Here is a 16,101-nt window from a genome sequence, read left to right as displayed (position 1 = left end):
GAATCCTCTACCTCCTACCAAAATTTTCTGTGCGCGCAAAACATTATCCTCGATACTTTAAAAGCCACAACATTATCAACACATTATCCTCGATACTTTAAAAGCCACAGAGACAGCTTATAGGCTCTTAGCAAATCAGCTGATTTATTCAGTTCCCAGAGTGTCATTCCCGGCGTAGTTAAATTTGGGCTTGCTGTCGCATCGAATTCCGTCATGCTGTCGCATCGAATGAAGTCATAGCTGTTCTGTGAGCCAATCAAAAACACAAGAAAGTCAATTCAAGAATATAGCAGAATTGGTGTCGATAATAACACACATGGATTCAATCACCGGACAAATTATACCAGTTGAAGCCCCCAGGACAATGTTCAGAAAACGAACGCACTTCCCGTGGAGTACCCGATGGCGTAGACAATCCTGCCGACCAGGTAGACAAGTCCCGCACCAGCAGCGACTTTCTGTAAGATAAAAAACAAGCTCCACGTTACACGCTGTTCCCAATAAGTAGCACACCTTAAAGGCCACTAAAAGTCCCTCTGAACATACAGTTTCACACTCAATCATTCATTGATCCAAATGTATGGTAACGCTGATGACGTCATGCTCTAGGCGCTCCCCCATCACACGCTCCCATACGCTTGCGCAATAAGCCTCAACAAGGAGCACGCGGCGGCGTCTAACCTCGAAGAGGCATACAAGATGTCTTAAGGGGAGGCGCTCTTCGAAAGAAATGCATTTTTAACATTTGCACTGAAGATTTGAATATTGACCTACGTATAGCGTTTTTAAAGTATATTTGCAATTGTCATTAGTTTTTGTGTAACTGCAATATTGCTTGATTTATATTCCACAAAATGGGAAAATACAGTGATGGGGGCACATTATGGTGCATTAAGTTTTCGCGAAAAGGATTGTGCTGCTGCTTATTGATCTCTTTCTAGACCCAGAAGAGCCGATGCCTATACAAAGTGCGCGTAATATTACAGGAACTATAAAAATAATTAGTACATTTCAACAAACTTTTTTTCACAATACCGTGAAAATAGCCTTGTACACTTATCATTGTTCCATACTAGCGAAATTCCTCCCACACACTCTTGAATATAAGCGCAATGCTGATATCTACTTTAAATTGAAATATCTCATAGAAATAACGGCGAAAATTTCAGGAAATTGAGAAAAAAATTACTTTAAGTGTCCCAATTTTATTGCGTAGTTACAATAATCGTACAGGCTCGTTGGCTAGATATCGGCATTTACAAAGATCTAAATGAGAAACAGCAAGACACTTGTGAAAAATGTTTACGAAAAAAGTGCCAACGGAGACTATATTTTGACATTGTGCATCCAATTACTCAAAAACTTACAGCTACACCAGCTACAGAAAAGCTAATGACATATTTTAAATCTGCATAAAAAAACTCTATAAACGGCGGCATTTTGAAAACTCTAGCACAAATATTAAAAAAAAAGCGTTTCGAGGAGCGTCTACCGTACGTTAGGGTCTCCTGGCATGTATTCTTTTGAAGTTGTTACTGAGAGTTTGGAGAGTGGCGAAGAAACATGAAAAATATCGAAACGTGGCGAAGGCATGAACTGCCGTGGGGTCACTCATGCACAATTTCGACGAAGTGGTTGCTATCCACGCAAAGCGTCGCTTTATCTATTGTTGCGAGCTGCGTGAACCATGCCCTGAAAGAAGTGAGTGAGTTTGAGCACGAGCCTATTATTGGCGCAGCGAGGCTGACGCGTTGAACACATTCGTAAAATACATTTATTTTTTTTTGTCTTTCTGTTGTGGCTCGGTTACAAATGAGCTTGTTTATTTTGTAATGCCTTATAATCTCTTGGAGCTCAGCTCAGGCGCCCGTTCCTGCGCTGAGCGTCGACGTCCCTCGACGTAACCTAGCGAGCGAGCACAGGATGAAATAGCAAAGGCGGAGTGCCCTGGGGGATGAAAGACGGCGATAACCAAGAGATCGCGAGGAGGAAAGCGGAGGAGGAGGGTGTGATGAAAGCGTGAAAAGAAAAGCGTCGAGCCGCGTAACACGTGTTGTACCGTGACGATCGCTACGAGATGGCGCGTCGTCTGTTCACTGACGCCATCGATAACACAAGCGGCGAGCGCGTCCACCGATTCCATATGTGAAAACTAAGCACTGCATGAGCGGAGGTCTGTTTGCGGCGGCTGCTGTGAATCGCACCCATGCGTCACCCACCCGTTGCCTCGCGTGATCTCCCGATCAGCGAGGCAGTCGCGCCACATTTGATTGACTTTATTTTACCACACACAAAGTACAAAAGAAAATTGCACATGAAATATGGTTGGGAAAGCGGGAAAAAAGCGACATACATGTAGCCTGACTGGCCCCACCTCCCAGTACCCAGCAGCGGTCACTTTAGCAGAAGTAAATAATATAAGTACACAGAGCCTGTTAAAGTTTCGATATTTGTTTGTTAAAGAAAAGCGGACGCTTTAACAGAAGTAAATAAAACATGCTAACAAAAACTAAAAGTACCAATACTTGTTAAATAATACGTATAGGATGGAAACTACTGCATTATGTAACCAAATGAACTAAAAGACTAATGATAACAAGCATTATGCAGAAAGCTCATACAAGTCATTTCTCGAAAGTATACGCAAATTGTCTAACATCAGATGGAATTTATTTAAAACCTGCGGCATGCTAAACTGCATCATCTGAAAACCATAGTTGCTGCGAGATCTTGCTACGTGCCAAAGCTCTGTGCGCCTCAAGCAGTGTAAGGAAGCGTTATATTGCAAGTTTGACAGTGTTCTCACATTACCCGCCGTGGTTGCTCAGTGGCTATGGTGTTGGGCTGCTGAGCACGAGGTCGCGGGATCGAATCCCGGCCGCGGCGGCCGCATTTCGATGGGGGCGAAATGCGAAAACACCCGTGTGCTTAGATTTAGGTGCACGTTAAAGAACCCCAGGTGGTCAAAATTTCCGGAGTCCTCCACTACGGCGTGCCTCATAATCAGAAAGTGGTTTTGGCACGTAAAACCCCAAATATCATTAGTGTTCTCACATTGTGTGTATTCTTACGTATTTCGCATTAAAAGGCAGACAGTAGCTCAAATTTATATAATTTGGCTATTTTGAAAATGTACTGTTTAGTAAACAACTGAGATGTGTGCGCATCATATGGCTACTTGACAATCGCTCATAGAGGATTTTTCTGCAGTATAATAAGCTTATACAGAGCTTTGCTAGCGCTATTTCCCCCATACGAGATGACAGTAATGCAAAAGCGATTCAAACAAGGCAGTGTGTATTAAATGGTTGTGGAAGACTGAGAGAAAATACATACACTTCCTTAGCATGCCTAAAGCTTTCGGAAGTTTAGTACGTATGTGGTCCCAAAGCATGAAATCGTTAAGAATTACTTCCAAGGATTTATATCATGAGAAGCCAACAAACACTGACACCAAGGACAGCATAGAGTAAATTACTTGTGCTTAATAAATGAAATAAAGAAACGATAAATTAATCGAAATTAAAGTGGATGAAAAAACAACTTGTCGCAGCTGGGAACCGAACCCACAACCTTCGGATTTCGCGTGCTATGCTCTACCAATTGAGCTACCATGGCGCCGTTTTCCCATCCACTTTCTTGGGTATTTATGTGTCCTAGTAGAACCCTGGGAGTGTTATCCAGCGCCACCACTCACAGACCTTGGCGGCGGACATGGAACGTCCTTTTTGCCGCAGGCGTCACGAGAACTCGATCTTTTTGGGTGAAGGGAACTGGTCCATAAACCCACATATGCTACCTGAAGGCATCAATGTTGCCGGATTCGAGACCCCCGTTATGCAATAAACGAGAAGAAAGAGGGTTAACCGAGGGGCCCGATTTTTATTAGTCGTGTCATAAGAAGCCAACAAACACTGACACCAAGGGCAGCCATAGGGGGAATTACTTGTGCTTAATAAGTGAAATAAAGAAACGATAAATTAATTGCAATTAAAGAGGATTAAAAAGCAACTTGCCGCAGGTGGGAACCGAACCCACAACCTCCGCATTTCGCGCGCGATGCTCTACCAATTGAGCTACCGCGGTATTTAGCTACAAGAGAGATGTCAATGACATAGTCATTTGAGTGCAAAACGTCACCGAGGTTACATGGTACGGATTTCGGGCGGAAAAGAACAGCTTTTGTTTTAGAAGAAATTATAATAGTGAGTTCTCGACAGACCAAGCATTTAGTTTATACAGAATTTGGTTTCCACGTTCTACAAGGTCATTAGCATCTGTTCCTGCCAGAAAGATGCTTGTGTCGTCTGCATATTGACACGTCTACTTATCTGTATCGGGCAACCACGTTTCGCCGGCTAACAAATGTAATCGCACAGCGTGGGACGCGCCTGCATGTATCCGAAGTTTCTGGAAAGTTATCGATGCTTCTATCTGCTGTCTGTTGTCGCCGAACCTTATGTTATCTGATTTCATCACCTGACGCGAATGGTGTAGAACTTTGTGGAAGGCACGCGGGTCCGAACGATTAGTCTGGAACATTCGACGACTGCTCTATAAAAGCCGACGCGCTTGACCCGCTGATCAGATTTTCGACGATCGCCGACCGTGTTCGCCGCTATCGTTGTGCTATAAGTGTAGCCTCTTTTGTGGGCACAGGTTCGCCCAATAGAAGTTAGTTTTGTGTTTAACAGTATTGCTACTGTGTTCTTTGACGTCACAACTACGTGACTATATATTATGTAACTGGCTGAAGTTTCAAGGCTTACAAAATCTTCATATGTATAACGAACAACAGAGGCCTCAGAATACTGCCTTGTAGAACGCCAGATTTAATTTCACGGGCTGTTGATAATTCTCGGTCAATGCAAACTGATTGATACCTGCTTGATAAGTAGCTACTTAACAAATGAGCTTCAATACCTTGAATTCCATAACAACACACTTTCTTTAACATAGTCATATGATTTATCCGATCGAACGCTTTAGAAAAGTCAATAAAAACACTCAGTGTTAGCAGTTTATTGTTTATTTGGCGTAATAATAATTCTTTTTGGTGCAATAAGGCCATTTTCGTTAAGAATTGAGGTCTAAAACCGTACTGAGATGAAGTAATTGTGAGTGACGTGATGGGGCTTGGCCAGTTGGTGTGGGCTGCTACAGATGGCGCAACGTGACCTGCGCAACAAGTAGCCGCACCGACATCGTCACCTACCTAGTCCTGCTTCCGTTTCCGGGAGCCTCGCTTGTTTTTGCTGTTTGCCCGCGATGGGCGTCAGTCAAGCCATTGCCGCTGGAGTGATCAGTCGGTGTGTTAAATGTAACCTTAACCCGCATTAAACCGTTACCCTACTATGCGAGTCTTCCTGCGTTCAGCCCAAGCCTCACATCTGGCGCAGTCGACCCCGAACCTCTGCCAAGCCATTCAGCCACGGCAGCGCAAGAACGACGGTCAGTACGCCTCTTCAGCCGCATTCGGCATTGTAGTCGCGCCCTCACGCCGCCGAAGACTCACGCCTGAAGATACTTCAGCCATTTTACCGCTCGTCTGTGTTCACTCCGCATCAGAAGAAAAGCACGGCCGTCAGATGAATACTGCCGTGAATGTTCACAACTAGCCCGGAACTAACTTGAATCCCGCGCACAACCTGTGGCTTAGCGCTCACTCGCCTAGTCTCCCGTGCGCCCAGCCTCGCTTTGCGGTGCATCATGCCAGGAATTATTTGGGAGGAGCTTGACTCAACGACCATGTCGCGGCTCGGAGTCGACCTTATCCGCGATGAATTGGCCCGGCGAGAGTTAGAGAGCACCGGCTCTAAAGAAGAGCTCATTCAGCGCCTCGAAGCTGACATTCACCAACGTCGCGAGGCAACGCCACGGTCAAGCGTGGAGAGGGCGTTTACCGCCGGCAACTCAGGTTTGACCCTTGATACCGCGACGCTCGAAAGTCTGGCACTTCTACTTCAGCAGATGCCACGCCCCTCGACTACAGTTACCACTCTGCCACACCTATCGTCATCGATTGCTTACTTCGATCAGTCTCCAGCACAAAATGTTAATGTCTGGCTCAATGACGTCCGCCGGGTACAGCAGCTTGCCGCATGGGACGACGCCACCACCCGTCTCATTGCCGCAAGTAAACTGAAAGGCACAGCTCGTAATTGGCACCTCGCTTTTGGAAATCACCATTCAACTTGGGAAACATGGAGCGTCGCCCTGAGGGAAACATTTTCATCGGAGCTGACCCTCATCGAATGGCAGGAACGCGTCATAAAGATCAGACAGGGCCCAGGCGAGAGTCTACAAGAGTACGCTTACGCAAAGCTGCGTGTAGTTGAAAGCTGCCCCGTCACCCTTACCGACGCCCAGAAGATTGATTACCTCCTACAAGGTCTTCAAGAACCACATGTCATTGCTGCCATCGCGGCTAATAGGCCGTTAACAGTGCGTGACTTCATGTCCACGTGCACAAGCCTAGACATGTGCACTCAACGTGCCCATGACAGGGCAAGCGTAAAGCAACCGCTGCTTCCACAGAAGCCACCCCCTCGTTCATTTCAAAGTGGCAATTCAGGACGTCAGCAATATAACTTCCAGCCACCAGCTACGCCAACAGCTACAACAGCCCAGCCAAGACAGCGCATTTCCGAGTTGCCCAAGGAACAACAGGAACGAAGATACGAAGCCATTTCTGCACAGTATGGGGCCCCAGCATTCCGGAGCGGCCAAGACATCGCACAAGCAACTTGTTACAAGTGCAAAGAGTTAGGGCATTTGGCGTCGGCATGTCCCTCGCGTAGCAACAGGGCACCACCGTCAACCATCCCTGATGCCCAACAGCCACGGGCCTTTCACAGTATGCCTGAAAAACTTGAAGGCTCCCAACATCAATGTCCATTTTTCACGGCGGCTATTGCAGGAGTCGGAGAACATGAAGCATATCCGGACTCTGGCTCGAACGTGACATTGATTTCTAAAGCCATCCTACCTTCCGCAATGATCTTGCGATGGACTAATTTCCCTCTTGCCGTCGTTGGAGGTGGTACAGCGCTACCAGTTGGGTCCGCCCTCCTTAAGATAACTATTGACCCTATCACTGGTGTGGTTGAGGCAGCAGTTTTGGAGAACAACGTCCTACTTCTTATTCTGGGTGAAGACTGGTTTTTGGCAGCGCGAGCCCGCTTGATCTTCCAGCCACCAGAGCCCACTCAGCTACAACATCCAGCCACGGGTGTAATGATTCTAGCCACTCAGCGTCTGGTCCCGCGAATGGCCAATGCCGTCATTTTAGCCCGCTCAAAACTTTTTGCGCCGGCAGAAGCAACGTTACAAGACTGTCTACAACGAGAACCCTTACCTTCTCCGGAAGAGCCTCCCTGGCAAGTTCTGGCGGCGAAGACAGTGCCGCTGGAAAGCAGCACTGCCACACAAGTCTGCACTACGGTGCCTGTGACCATCCACCCCGAACTTCCACCAGCCAGCCTAGGCAGCCAGCTCTCGCCTGAACAGCAGTCTGTCATTGCTGACATACTGGCCAAGAACAATGCCGTCTTTTCTCGCCATGAAGATGACATTGGTCACTTTACTGACACTCAACATCGCATTGATTTGCTGCCCAATACCGTGCCGTACAGCCGCAGCCCTTACAGATATACGCTAGAAGACAGGCAGTTCCTCGAAAGGCAAATTAAAAAGCTTCTTGCTCAAAATATCATCCTCCCTGCATCTGGCCCGTGGGCATTCCCAGTCGTTGTGGTGTCTCGCAGTGGAAGAAACGCTTATGTGTGAATTACATTCCACTTAATGAACGTACGATCAAGGTTGTGCACCCCCTACCTCTGGTGGATGACATCATTCAGGACATCGCTGGCTGCGCCTACTTCGCCACAATGGACATTAAGTGCGCCTACTGGCAAGTCAGCCTGAGACCCCAGGACTATGAGAAAACCGCATTCATCACCCACCACGGAACTTACATGTGGACCCGAATGCCATTCGGATTAAAGAATGCGCCGTCCACATTTCAGCGAGCCATGCAACTGGTATTCCAACACCTTCAGCCTCGCCCGGATAAAAGCGGCATACGAGTATATCTCGATGACATCCTTATCTATGCAGAGTCATTCGCCACATTCGCAGACTTGATGGAAGAGGCCCTCCAGTTGCTGCATACCAGTGGACTTAAGGCCTCACTTGAGAAATGTTCCTTCGGTCTCGCTTGCATCAAATTTCTTGGGTTCATCATTTCAAGCGAAGGCCATCGCCCGGATCCAGAAAGAGCAGCTGCCATGTACCGTATCGCAACTCCCCGAAACCAAAAGGAAGTCCTTTCCTGGATACAGACAGCCAGCTTTTACCGTCGATTCATCAAGGGCTTCGCTAAAGTGGTAGCCCCTCTTCAAGCCCTTGTCAAGTCGTCCACATTTCTGTGGTCCCCAGAATGCGAAAGTGCCTTCCAAGCTATTCGCTCAGCCCTTACAAAGCCACCGCTACTTGCTCATTTCAATCAATATGCAGCAACAACAGTACCCACTGATGCTTCTGGTGAAGCCATAGGAGCATCATCATCATCATCATCATCATCATCATCATCATCATCATCATCATCATCATCATCATCAGCCTGCTTACGCCCACTGCAGGGCAAAGGCCTCTCCCATACTTCTCCAACAACCCCGGTCATGTACTAATTGTGGCCATGCCGTCCCTGCAAACTTCTTAATCTCATCCGCCCACCTAACTTTCTGCCGCCCCCTGCTACGCTTCCCTTCCCTTGGGATCCAGTCCGTAACCCTTAATGACCATCGGTTATCTTCCCTCCTCATTACATGTCCTGCCCATGCCCATTTCTTTTTCTTGATTTCAACTAAGATGTCATTAACTCGCGTTTGTTCCCTCACCCAATCTGCTCTTTTCTTATCTCTTAACGTTACACCTATCATTCTTCTTTCCATAGCTCGTTGCGTCGTCCTCAATTTGAGTAGAACCCTTTTCGTAAGCCTCCAGGTTTCTGCCCCATAGGTGAGTACTGGTAAGACACAGCTATTATACACTTTTCTCTTGAGGGATAATGGCAACCTGCTGTTCATAATTTGGGAATGCCTGCCAAACGCACCCCAGCCCATTCTTATCCTTCTGCCATAGGAGCAGTGTTGTCACAATTTCAGGATGGCAAAGAACGTGTTATTGCCTATGCTAGCCGATCCCTGACGCTAGACGAACGCAAGCTTCACAGTAACGTGTGGGAAGGCATCGCAGTACATTGGGCAATAACACTGAAATTTCGTCAGTATCTAATCGGAATCAAGTTCGTCCTAGTTACAGATAACTGGACTGTTGCTTGCTTGACGAAGTGTGTGAAACCATCTCGCAGATTTACTTCCATGCTCATGGACTTGGTTGAATTTGACTTCTCGGTCAGACATTTGCCTGGACGGCAGAATGTTGTAGCTGACCATTTGTCTAGACTTTCGTGTGCAGTCACACACTCCGCTCAAGCGCTGGTTACCGCTCAAGAAAAAGACCCCGAATGCAGTGCAATTCTTCAAAGCCTTGCTAATGGAGATGCCCCGGCCGAGTTCAACCTAATCGACAACGTGCTATACCATCGGACACCTTCAGGAACATATGCTGTTGTAGCGCCATCGTCATTGCGTCCCGCCATTCTCCAGGCACTACATGATGGTGCAGGTCACTTCGACGTCAAGCGGACTTTACACAAAGTGCAAGACCGCTACTGGTGGCCAGGTATGGAAAAGACAGTCAAGAGCTACGTGTCATCCTGCCAATGCTGCCAGCAGTATAACCGTCCAACCTCAAGAAGTGTTGGTTTTCTTGGCAAAATGCCAACTTCAGATGTTCCATTCTCGAGCATTGCTATCGACCACATAACTATGCCTCCCAGCAACTCATCACGGTACATACTGAACGTGATTGATTTTGCAACTCGCTTTATTGCTCCAGGAGCCGTTCCGTCAACCTCGGCACGCGAAGTTATTCAGACTTTGCATAAAGTATTTTATTGCTATGGTGCACCTGACCACTGTCTCTCAGACCATGGGTCGGCCTTTGAGTCGACAGAGTTCAAGCGGTTCATGCATTTACATAACGTTGAGCTGCACTATTCAACAGCCTACCGACCTGAAGGGAATGGCCTCGTTGAACGAAGCAATGGAACATTACTTACAGTATTACGGAAAATATGTGCTTTGGAACCTTTATCATGGCCTGCAAAGCTCCATGAAGCAGCCTTTGCGGTTAACACTTCGGTGAATTCGAGCACCAGCTTTTCGCCATTCCAGTTACTCTTCAGCTACGTGCCTAAGGTTCCTCTCCAGCAACAACGGTCGCTCCAACAAACCGGCCTTGTTGAGCGCGTCCTTGATGTAACAGCGCAACGTTCAGAGGCATCTGCCAATTCAGAAGCAGCTCAAGCCACCCGCAAACGCCACTATGATAGTACCCATCGCTCTCATAGCTTCACAGTAGGTGACCTAGTATGGATCAAACGTCAAGCGCCAGCGCCCCCCGAGAAAATGGCACCGCGCTTTAGAGGGCTCTACCGTCTCACTGAGCAGTTGACTGCATCCACATTCAAGGCTTTGCGTGTGTCAGGAATGGCAGCTCGCCTGCTTAACCAGCCAAGAACTGTGCATGTTTTGCAAATTAAGTTGTATGTGCCTCCGTCATCTCCTGTGGCACACCTTTCGTCCAGCCTTGAAGGGGAAACATCCGCCACTACAGTCCCTGATGATGAAACTGCCATCCACCAAACACAGCCTCAGCGCCAACAGCGTGTGCGCCACCTTCCCCGTCACTTGCCAGACTTCGTTCTTGAGTGACTATATGGACGCCAAGTTAGACCAAGGGACTTGGTCATCCGGACGGGGGTGGAATGTGAGTGACGTGATGGGGCTTGGCCAGTTGGTGTGGGCTGCTACAGATGGCGCAACGTGACCTGCGCAACAAGTAGCCGCACCGACATCGTCACCTACCTAGTCCTGCTTCCGTTTCCGGGAGCCTCGCTTGTTTTTGCTGTTTGCCCGCGATGGGCGTCAGTCAAGCCATTGCCGCTGGAGTGATCAGTCGGTGTGTTAAATGTAACCTTAACCCGCATTAAACCGTTACCCTACTATGCGAGTCTTCCTGCGTTCAGCCCAAGCCTCACATAATAAGTGAATGTTTATCTAGAAAAGTAAAGAGTCTTGAGTGAATTAACTTTTCTACATGCTTAGAAAACAGCGGCAACATAGATATTGGTCTATAGTTACCTAGATTATTTCTGTCGCCGCTTTCTAACAAGAGTGTTAGTTTTGCTATCGTGATTATCATAGGAAATATACCGGTACCACAAACAAGATTATAAACGTGGGTTATACAAGGAGTGACAATGTCCGGGACGAATATTACTAGTTTCATTTTTATACATCAATGTCTTCACATCTGTTTTTTAAAGTACCGCGAATTAAGTGCCGCGAACACTTCACTACTGTCTGTTGGAGCTTAACAAATGACTCGGACGCAGGCTTCTAAATAGTCATGTATAACAGGGTTGTGGGAACTCTGAGGAAGAGATGCGAAGTATTCGTTAAAAATGTTTGCTAACATTTGTCCGTTTAGAATATTGTTTTCTATAATTAACTCTTTCAACTCGGTACTTGAATTCTCAGAAATAATAACTGAAGAAAGCTGCTGCCAGAAATGTTTACTAGCCTTGATGCCATCAAACATATTAGATAAGTAGCCGCGTTGAGCGCTTCGAAGTGTCTTGTTTAGAAGATTTCTACAGTTTTTGAACGCCTGTAATGCATGCAGATTTAGATTTTTCAGAAGTATGTTATACAGTTAATTTTTTTGGCTGATCATTTTCAACAAGTGTGGCATCATCAACGGTTTACGCGCGCGTCTTGGTTTCTCAATATTCTTATAACGAAAATGTTTTTATACCACAGCTACATATTTCCATAAAGCTATTGTACGCGGTTTCCACAGAAAAAGAGGAGAGTACGCTGTCCCAATTCGTATTGCTAATTACATTCCTAAATGGACGTAAAGGGCCTGCATTTATGTTCTGAACAAAGGTGGACGGTATCGTTTTATGCCCCAGCCATTTTTGCATGCCAACAATCAGATAAATGGGCAAATGGTCACTCAGATACTGCAATTGTAGATGCACGTGCACTGTCTTGTGACAAATTTGTCAGGAAAACATTATAAGTGTAGCAGTGTTTGAAGTTGTGCGCGCAGCACCAGTGAGCATACCACTTATCAGCCAAGGAACATGGATAGTTAGTTAGGTTTGCTTGGAAGTTCTCTGCAGCATGTCAATATTGATGCCTCCGCCAAGCACTAATGTATAATTGGGGGTCAAAACAAAGTAAAGTTCATCTAGCAGCAATAAAAATCTTTCAGCAGAACCATCAGGGCACCTGTACACAACGACAAGTATACGCCTCGTGCACCGCCTATAGAGGCGCCACTGAAAGCCACCTAGCGGACGCTTCCAACAGTACACGCGGGAGCAGGAGCCGACGACGACCCTTTGCAGCACGGATGGCTGAAGTTCGCGGCTGCGATTTCTCCTTTGTTCGGGTGCCAGGCTGCTTCTTCTGCGGTAACAGCTGTGGGGAAGATGCTGACATCTGTGCGAGCGGGTATGAACACGATGTTACTGGTGTTTGGGACAACATGGTCCACATACGTGCAAGGTGTGCCCCGCAGACAAACACCATGAACCCCATTTACATGACGTGGAGCTCATGTTCACTATCCGATAAATTTTGTTGAGTGATGCGATCTCTCGATGGTTTTTTTATTCTACCCTTGCCGCAATGCTGCTTCTGTACCTGAATAATAAGCACCCGTCATTAGTGCAGACTTACATCAAAGAAATCCGCACGGTGCAATCTCTGCATATGCCGTTGTGATTTTTATGCCGATGAATACATGTGACATCGCCGAATAAGTGCAGTCGAAGTCGCCTCAAGAAGAATAATTACCAATTTATTGATGGAAACGCGTACACTAGGCAACGAAGTCACCAAGCACACGGGTTAATAAAAGCGCGTGTTAGTGTTCTACCGCCGATGCAATTCTGCTGCATACACCGATGAACTACCGCTCCCGCTGCAGTTAGTGCAATTTTAAGTTCCCCAAGGGAGTTGCTTGGAAAAGTACAAAGCTAAATACTGACTAACTTTTCAGTACTTTTTTATATTACTACAAAGAGGTGCCGCATGATATATTTAAAGGCAGAGCAGCGCCAGTCAAAGTAGATGAGCGCTGGCGGCAAGGCCCGGTTTAGTCGTCTGCAGCGTAAGTACAAGAAATAATTCAGTTGAGTACAAAACTCACATGCAAGAAGGGACTACGTTGTGAAACAAATAAATCACTCGGCGTGTTAAACTTGCTCAGGCAGCATCGAGGTGTGATGACTTCCCAAACGGGACGCGAACTTTCCAGCGAGAAATGGAACAAAAATACCATATGCAGCAGCTATTAGCAATTCTCGCCCTGAACTACTTATTTTCCAAACACATTTCCAAAAACGCAAACAAAATCTAAGATGCCCTCGGGCGAAAAGAATAAAGCTGTTAAAGAAGCACTTCCTTGGTATCAAAACACAGGGTAAAACACACCGTGATTTATACCCTTTACAAACAACGCAGGGTGAAAACTTCGCAGCTCAAAGGAATCGACAAGAGTTATGCATGGAGTAACTAGCAACAGTTAAACGTGCAAAGCCACGCATAAAATAGATGTAAAAACCTAAAGTGCGCGAGAGCTGGTGCGAGGATTTACCGCGCCACATGAAACCAACAATTTCAGTTCTTGTAAACTTCAGTAGCTTTAACAAACAACGCAATGCGCTCGTGCAGTCGGGCTGCCTAGCTACTTTCTAAGAACAGTTTACACCCTTTGGCGCGCCCCTTCTGCCACACAACGATAATCGTCATCTGCCTTGATGCGTTTCCTTTCTTTAACGCTTCGAGCCCGGAACTTTCCAGTAACGAACGGCACGCGCGTTATCAGCATAGAACAGTGTACACCCTTTGGAGTGCCCCTTCTTCCACACAACGATAATCGTCATAGGCCTTGATGTGTTTCCTTTCTTTAACGCTGCGAGCCCGGATCTTTCCAGTAACGAACGGCACGCGCGTTATCAGAAGGGGCACTCCAAAGGGTGTAAACTGTTCTATGCTGATAACGCGCGTGCCGTTCGTTACTGGAAAGTTCCGGGCTCGCAGCGTTAAAGAAAGGAAACGCACCAAGGCAGATGACGATTATCGTTGTGTGGCAGAAGGGGCACGCCAAAGGGTGTAAACTGTTCTTAGAGTGTAGCGCAACGCGGTAAAGAAGCGGAAAACAATATAAGCGGCAAACAGCATTCCGAAATTTAGCGAAATGCCTTTAAACCTCACGCTGCACTGCAGAAGAACTTCGTTGCTCACGCGTCTAACTATGGTCGAGTGGAAAAAAACACCGACGAGACAAAGGAAAGGACGAGAACAAGAAATTTCCCTTCGAAGCGACGATCCACTTTTGCTACCATTGCTCCCGCTGATGAGGCTTTTCCGGGAACGATAAGAACCGTATCGCCGGCACGTTTTCACCGGTATTTGAGCCCCCCACCCTGCAACAATTCTTCTTCAACATTCCCTGAAGCTTTGGCCACCCCACACGTACGAATGGTGTTGCCTATCTTGCTCTGAAAACGTGAATAAGACAAAGAAGCACGACAGAGAAGCACGAGACAGAGAAGCACAAAAAACGACGGCGCGCGCCAGGCGCCTCTCCCGCGTGTTCTGCGCAAGGCCGCCACCAGTGGCGCGTCCGTCGGCGTGCACGGCGCGTATAATGCGTCCTGATTCCACACAAATCATTTCTACATCAGGCTCAGACCGAGAAAACTCGTCAGTGTGTTCGTAACTAATTCTTTCAAATCTAAGCAAACACCACCACCTCATCTTGTTTCCCTATTTAAAAAAGCACTGCTGTACCCTTAGAGATGAAACACATCACCGTGACTTACAAACCATGTTTCTATCAGCATGATAGTGGTGAATTCAGTATTTATTTAATTGAGAAAACACAAAACTACTCATATTTGTTCTGCGCTGGCTGCATATTCAAGTGGAACAATGTAAGAAGCAACGCAGGGAATTCTGTAAGTAGAAGATTATGATCAGGCAGGAAAAGAGAAAAAACTATCCATGAGTGTGGAGGATAAAGAGAATACGCGAGCACCAGCCAAGGAACAGCTGTACTGGACCCACAAGGTCCTCCACTTGTTTGATCACACGAGCAGAGAACCCATCTCTTTCACGGAGAAAAACCTTGCCATTTCTGCACCAGGCGTACTTATAGCCATTTTGTTTCGCCTACTGTTTCGTTGCGCTACCTTTGCAACCTGCCGCTCGAGAAGAATTGGAGAAGTGGAGTAAAGGCGCCCTTTCGGAAGCCGTCCGTGACTTTAAAGTACCGGGCTCGCAGCGTTAAAGGAACGAAATGCAGGCACGACGGATGAGGATTATTGTTGTGGGACAAGATAAGCCTGAAATGGTGTAAATTTTTCTAAGAGTGTACTGCCACGCAAAAGTGTTTAATAGAAGCGAAAAAAAGCAAACATTCTCGCCAGCTGCTCCAGTAGCCGGTGCTAGAGCGATCGGCTCCCAGCCACCTTCTATTCCTTTCGGAAGGGGACAATCTCCGGCTATTCCGAAAGAAAAATCGCTTTTGTTCGGAATAATAATGCTTCTTTAATGCGTACACGTCACATTGACGTGATGGGTTTTCGTGCTTTTGCGATGTTCACGATAGACCGATGATGTGGGTGTGACCAGAAATTTTTTGACCAATAGCGGAATGCTAGTGATAACAAAGGCGTTGAATCGAATTTTTAAAAATTTGCTCCAATTATGACTAATCCGTGCGCGCACTTCATACCAGATGCAGAGCTCTCGCAGTTCTTGTCACGTCGTCGAGTGACAGACAGCTGAAAGAGGGGAGAGGGTGGCCCGAAATATGTTGCACCACTCGTGGCGGCCTGATTGCAGAAATGAAAGAGAAACAGTTAGGAATAGCTTTACGTCATAGGGCTCC

The 16,101-nt window shown here is 46.8% G+C and overlaps 1 protein-coding gene across 2 annotated transcripts in view; it reads right to left on the bottom strand.

Moving 5' to 3' along the window:
- LOC142584141 (glutathione S-transferase 3, mitochondrial-like) overlaps nt 1-16,101 on the bottom strand; it is a 59,469-nt gene that overhangs the window by 1,932 nt on the left and 41,436 nt on the right. For both annotated transcript variants that reach the window (XM_075694313.1, XM_075694314.1), the window contains one exon: nt 386-458. In XM_075694313.1, the coding sequence (XP_075550428.1) occupies nt 386-458 (73 nt within the window). The remainder of the gene's footprint in view (nt 1-385; nt 459-16,101) is intronic.

The sequence above is a fragment of the Dermacentor variabilis genome, chromosome 6 (genome assembly GCF_050947875.1).
Source record: "Dermacentor variabilis isolate Ectoservices chromosome 6, ASM5094787v1, whole genome shotgun sequence".
Taxonomy (NCBI): domain Eukaryota; kingdom Metazoa; phylum Arthropoda; class Arachnida; order Ixodida; family Ixodidae; genus Dermacentor; species Dermacentor variabilis.
The sequence above is the reverse complement of the archived record's forward strand: the minus strand, read 5'-3'. Positions and strand labels throughout refer to the sequence as shown.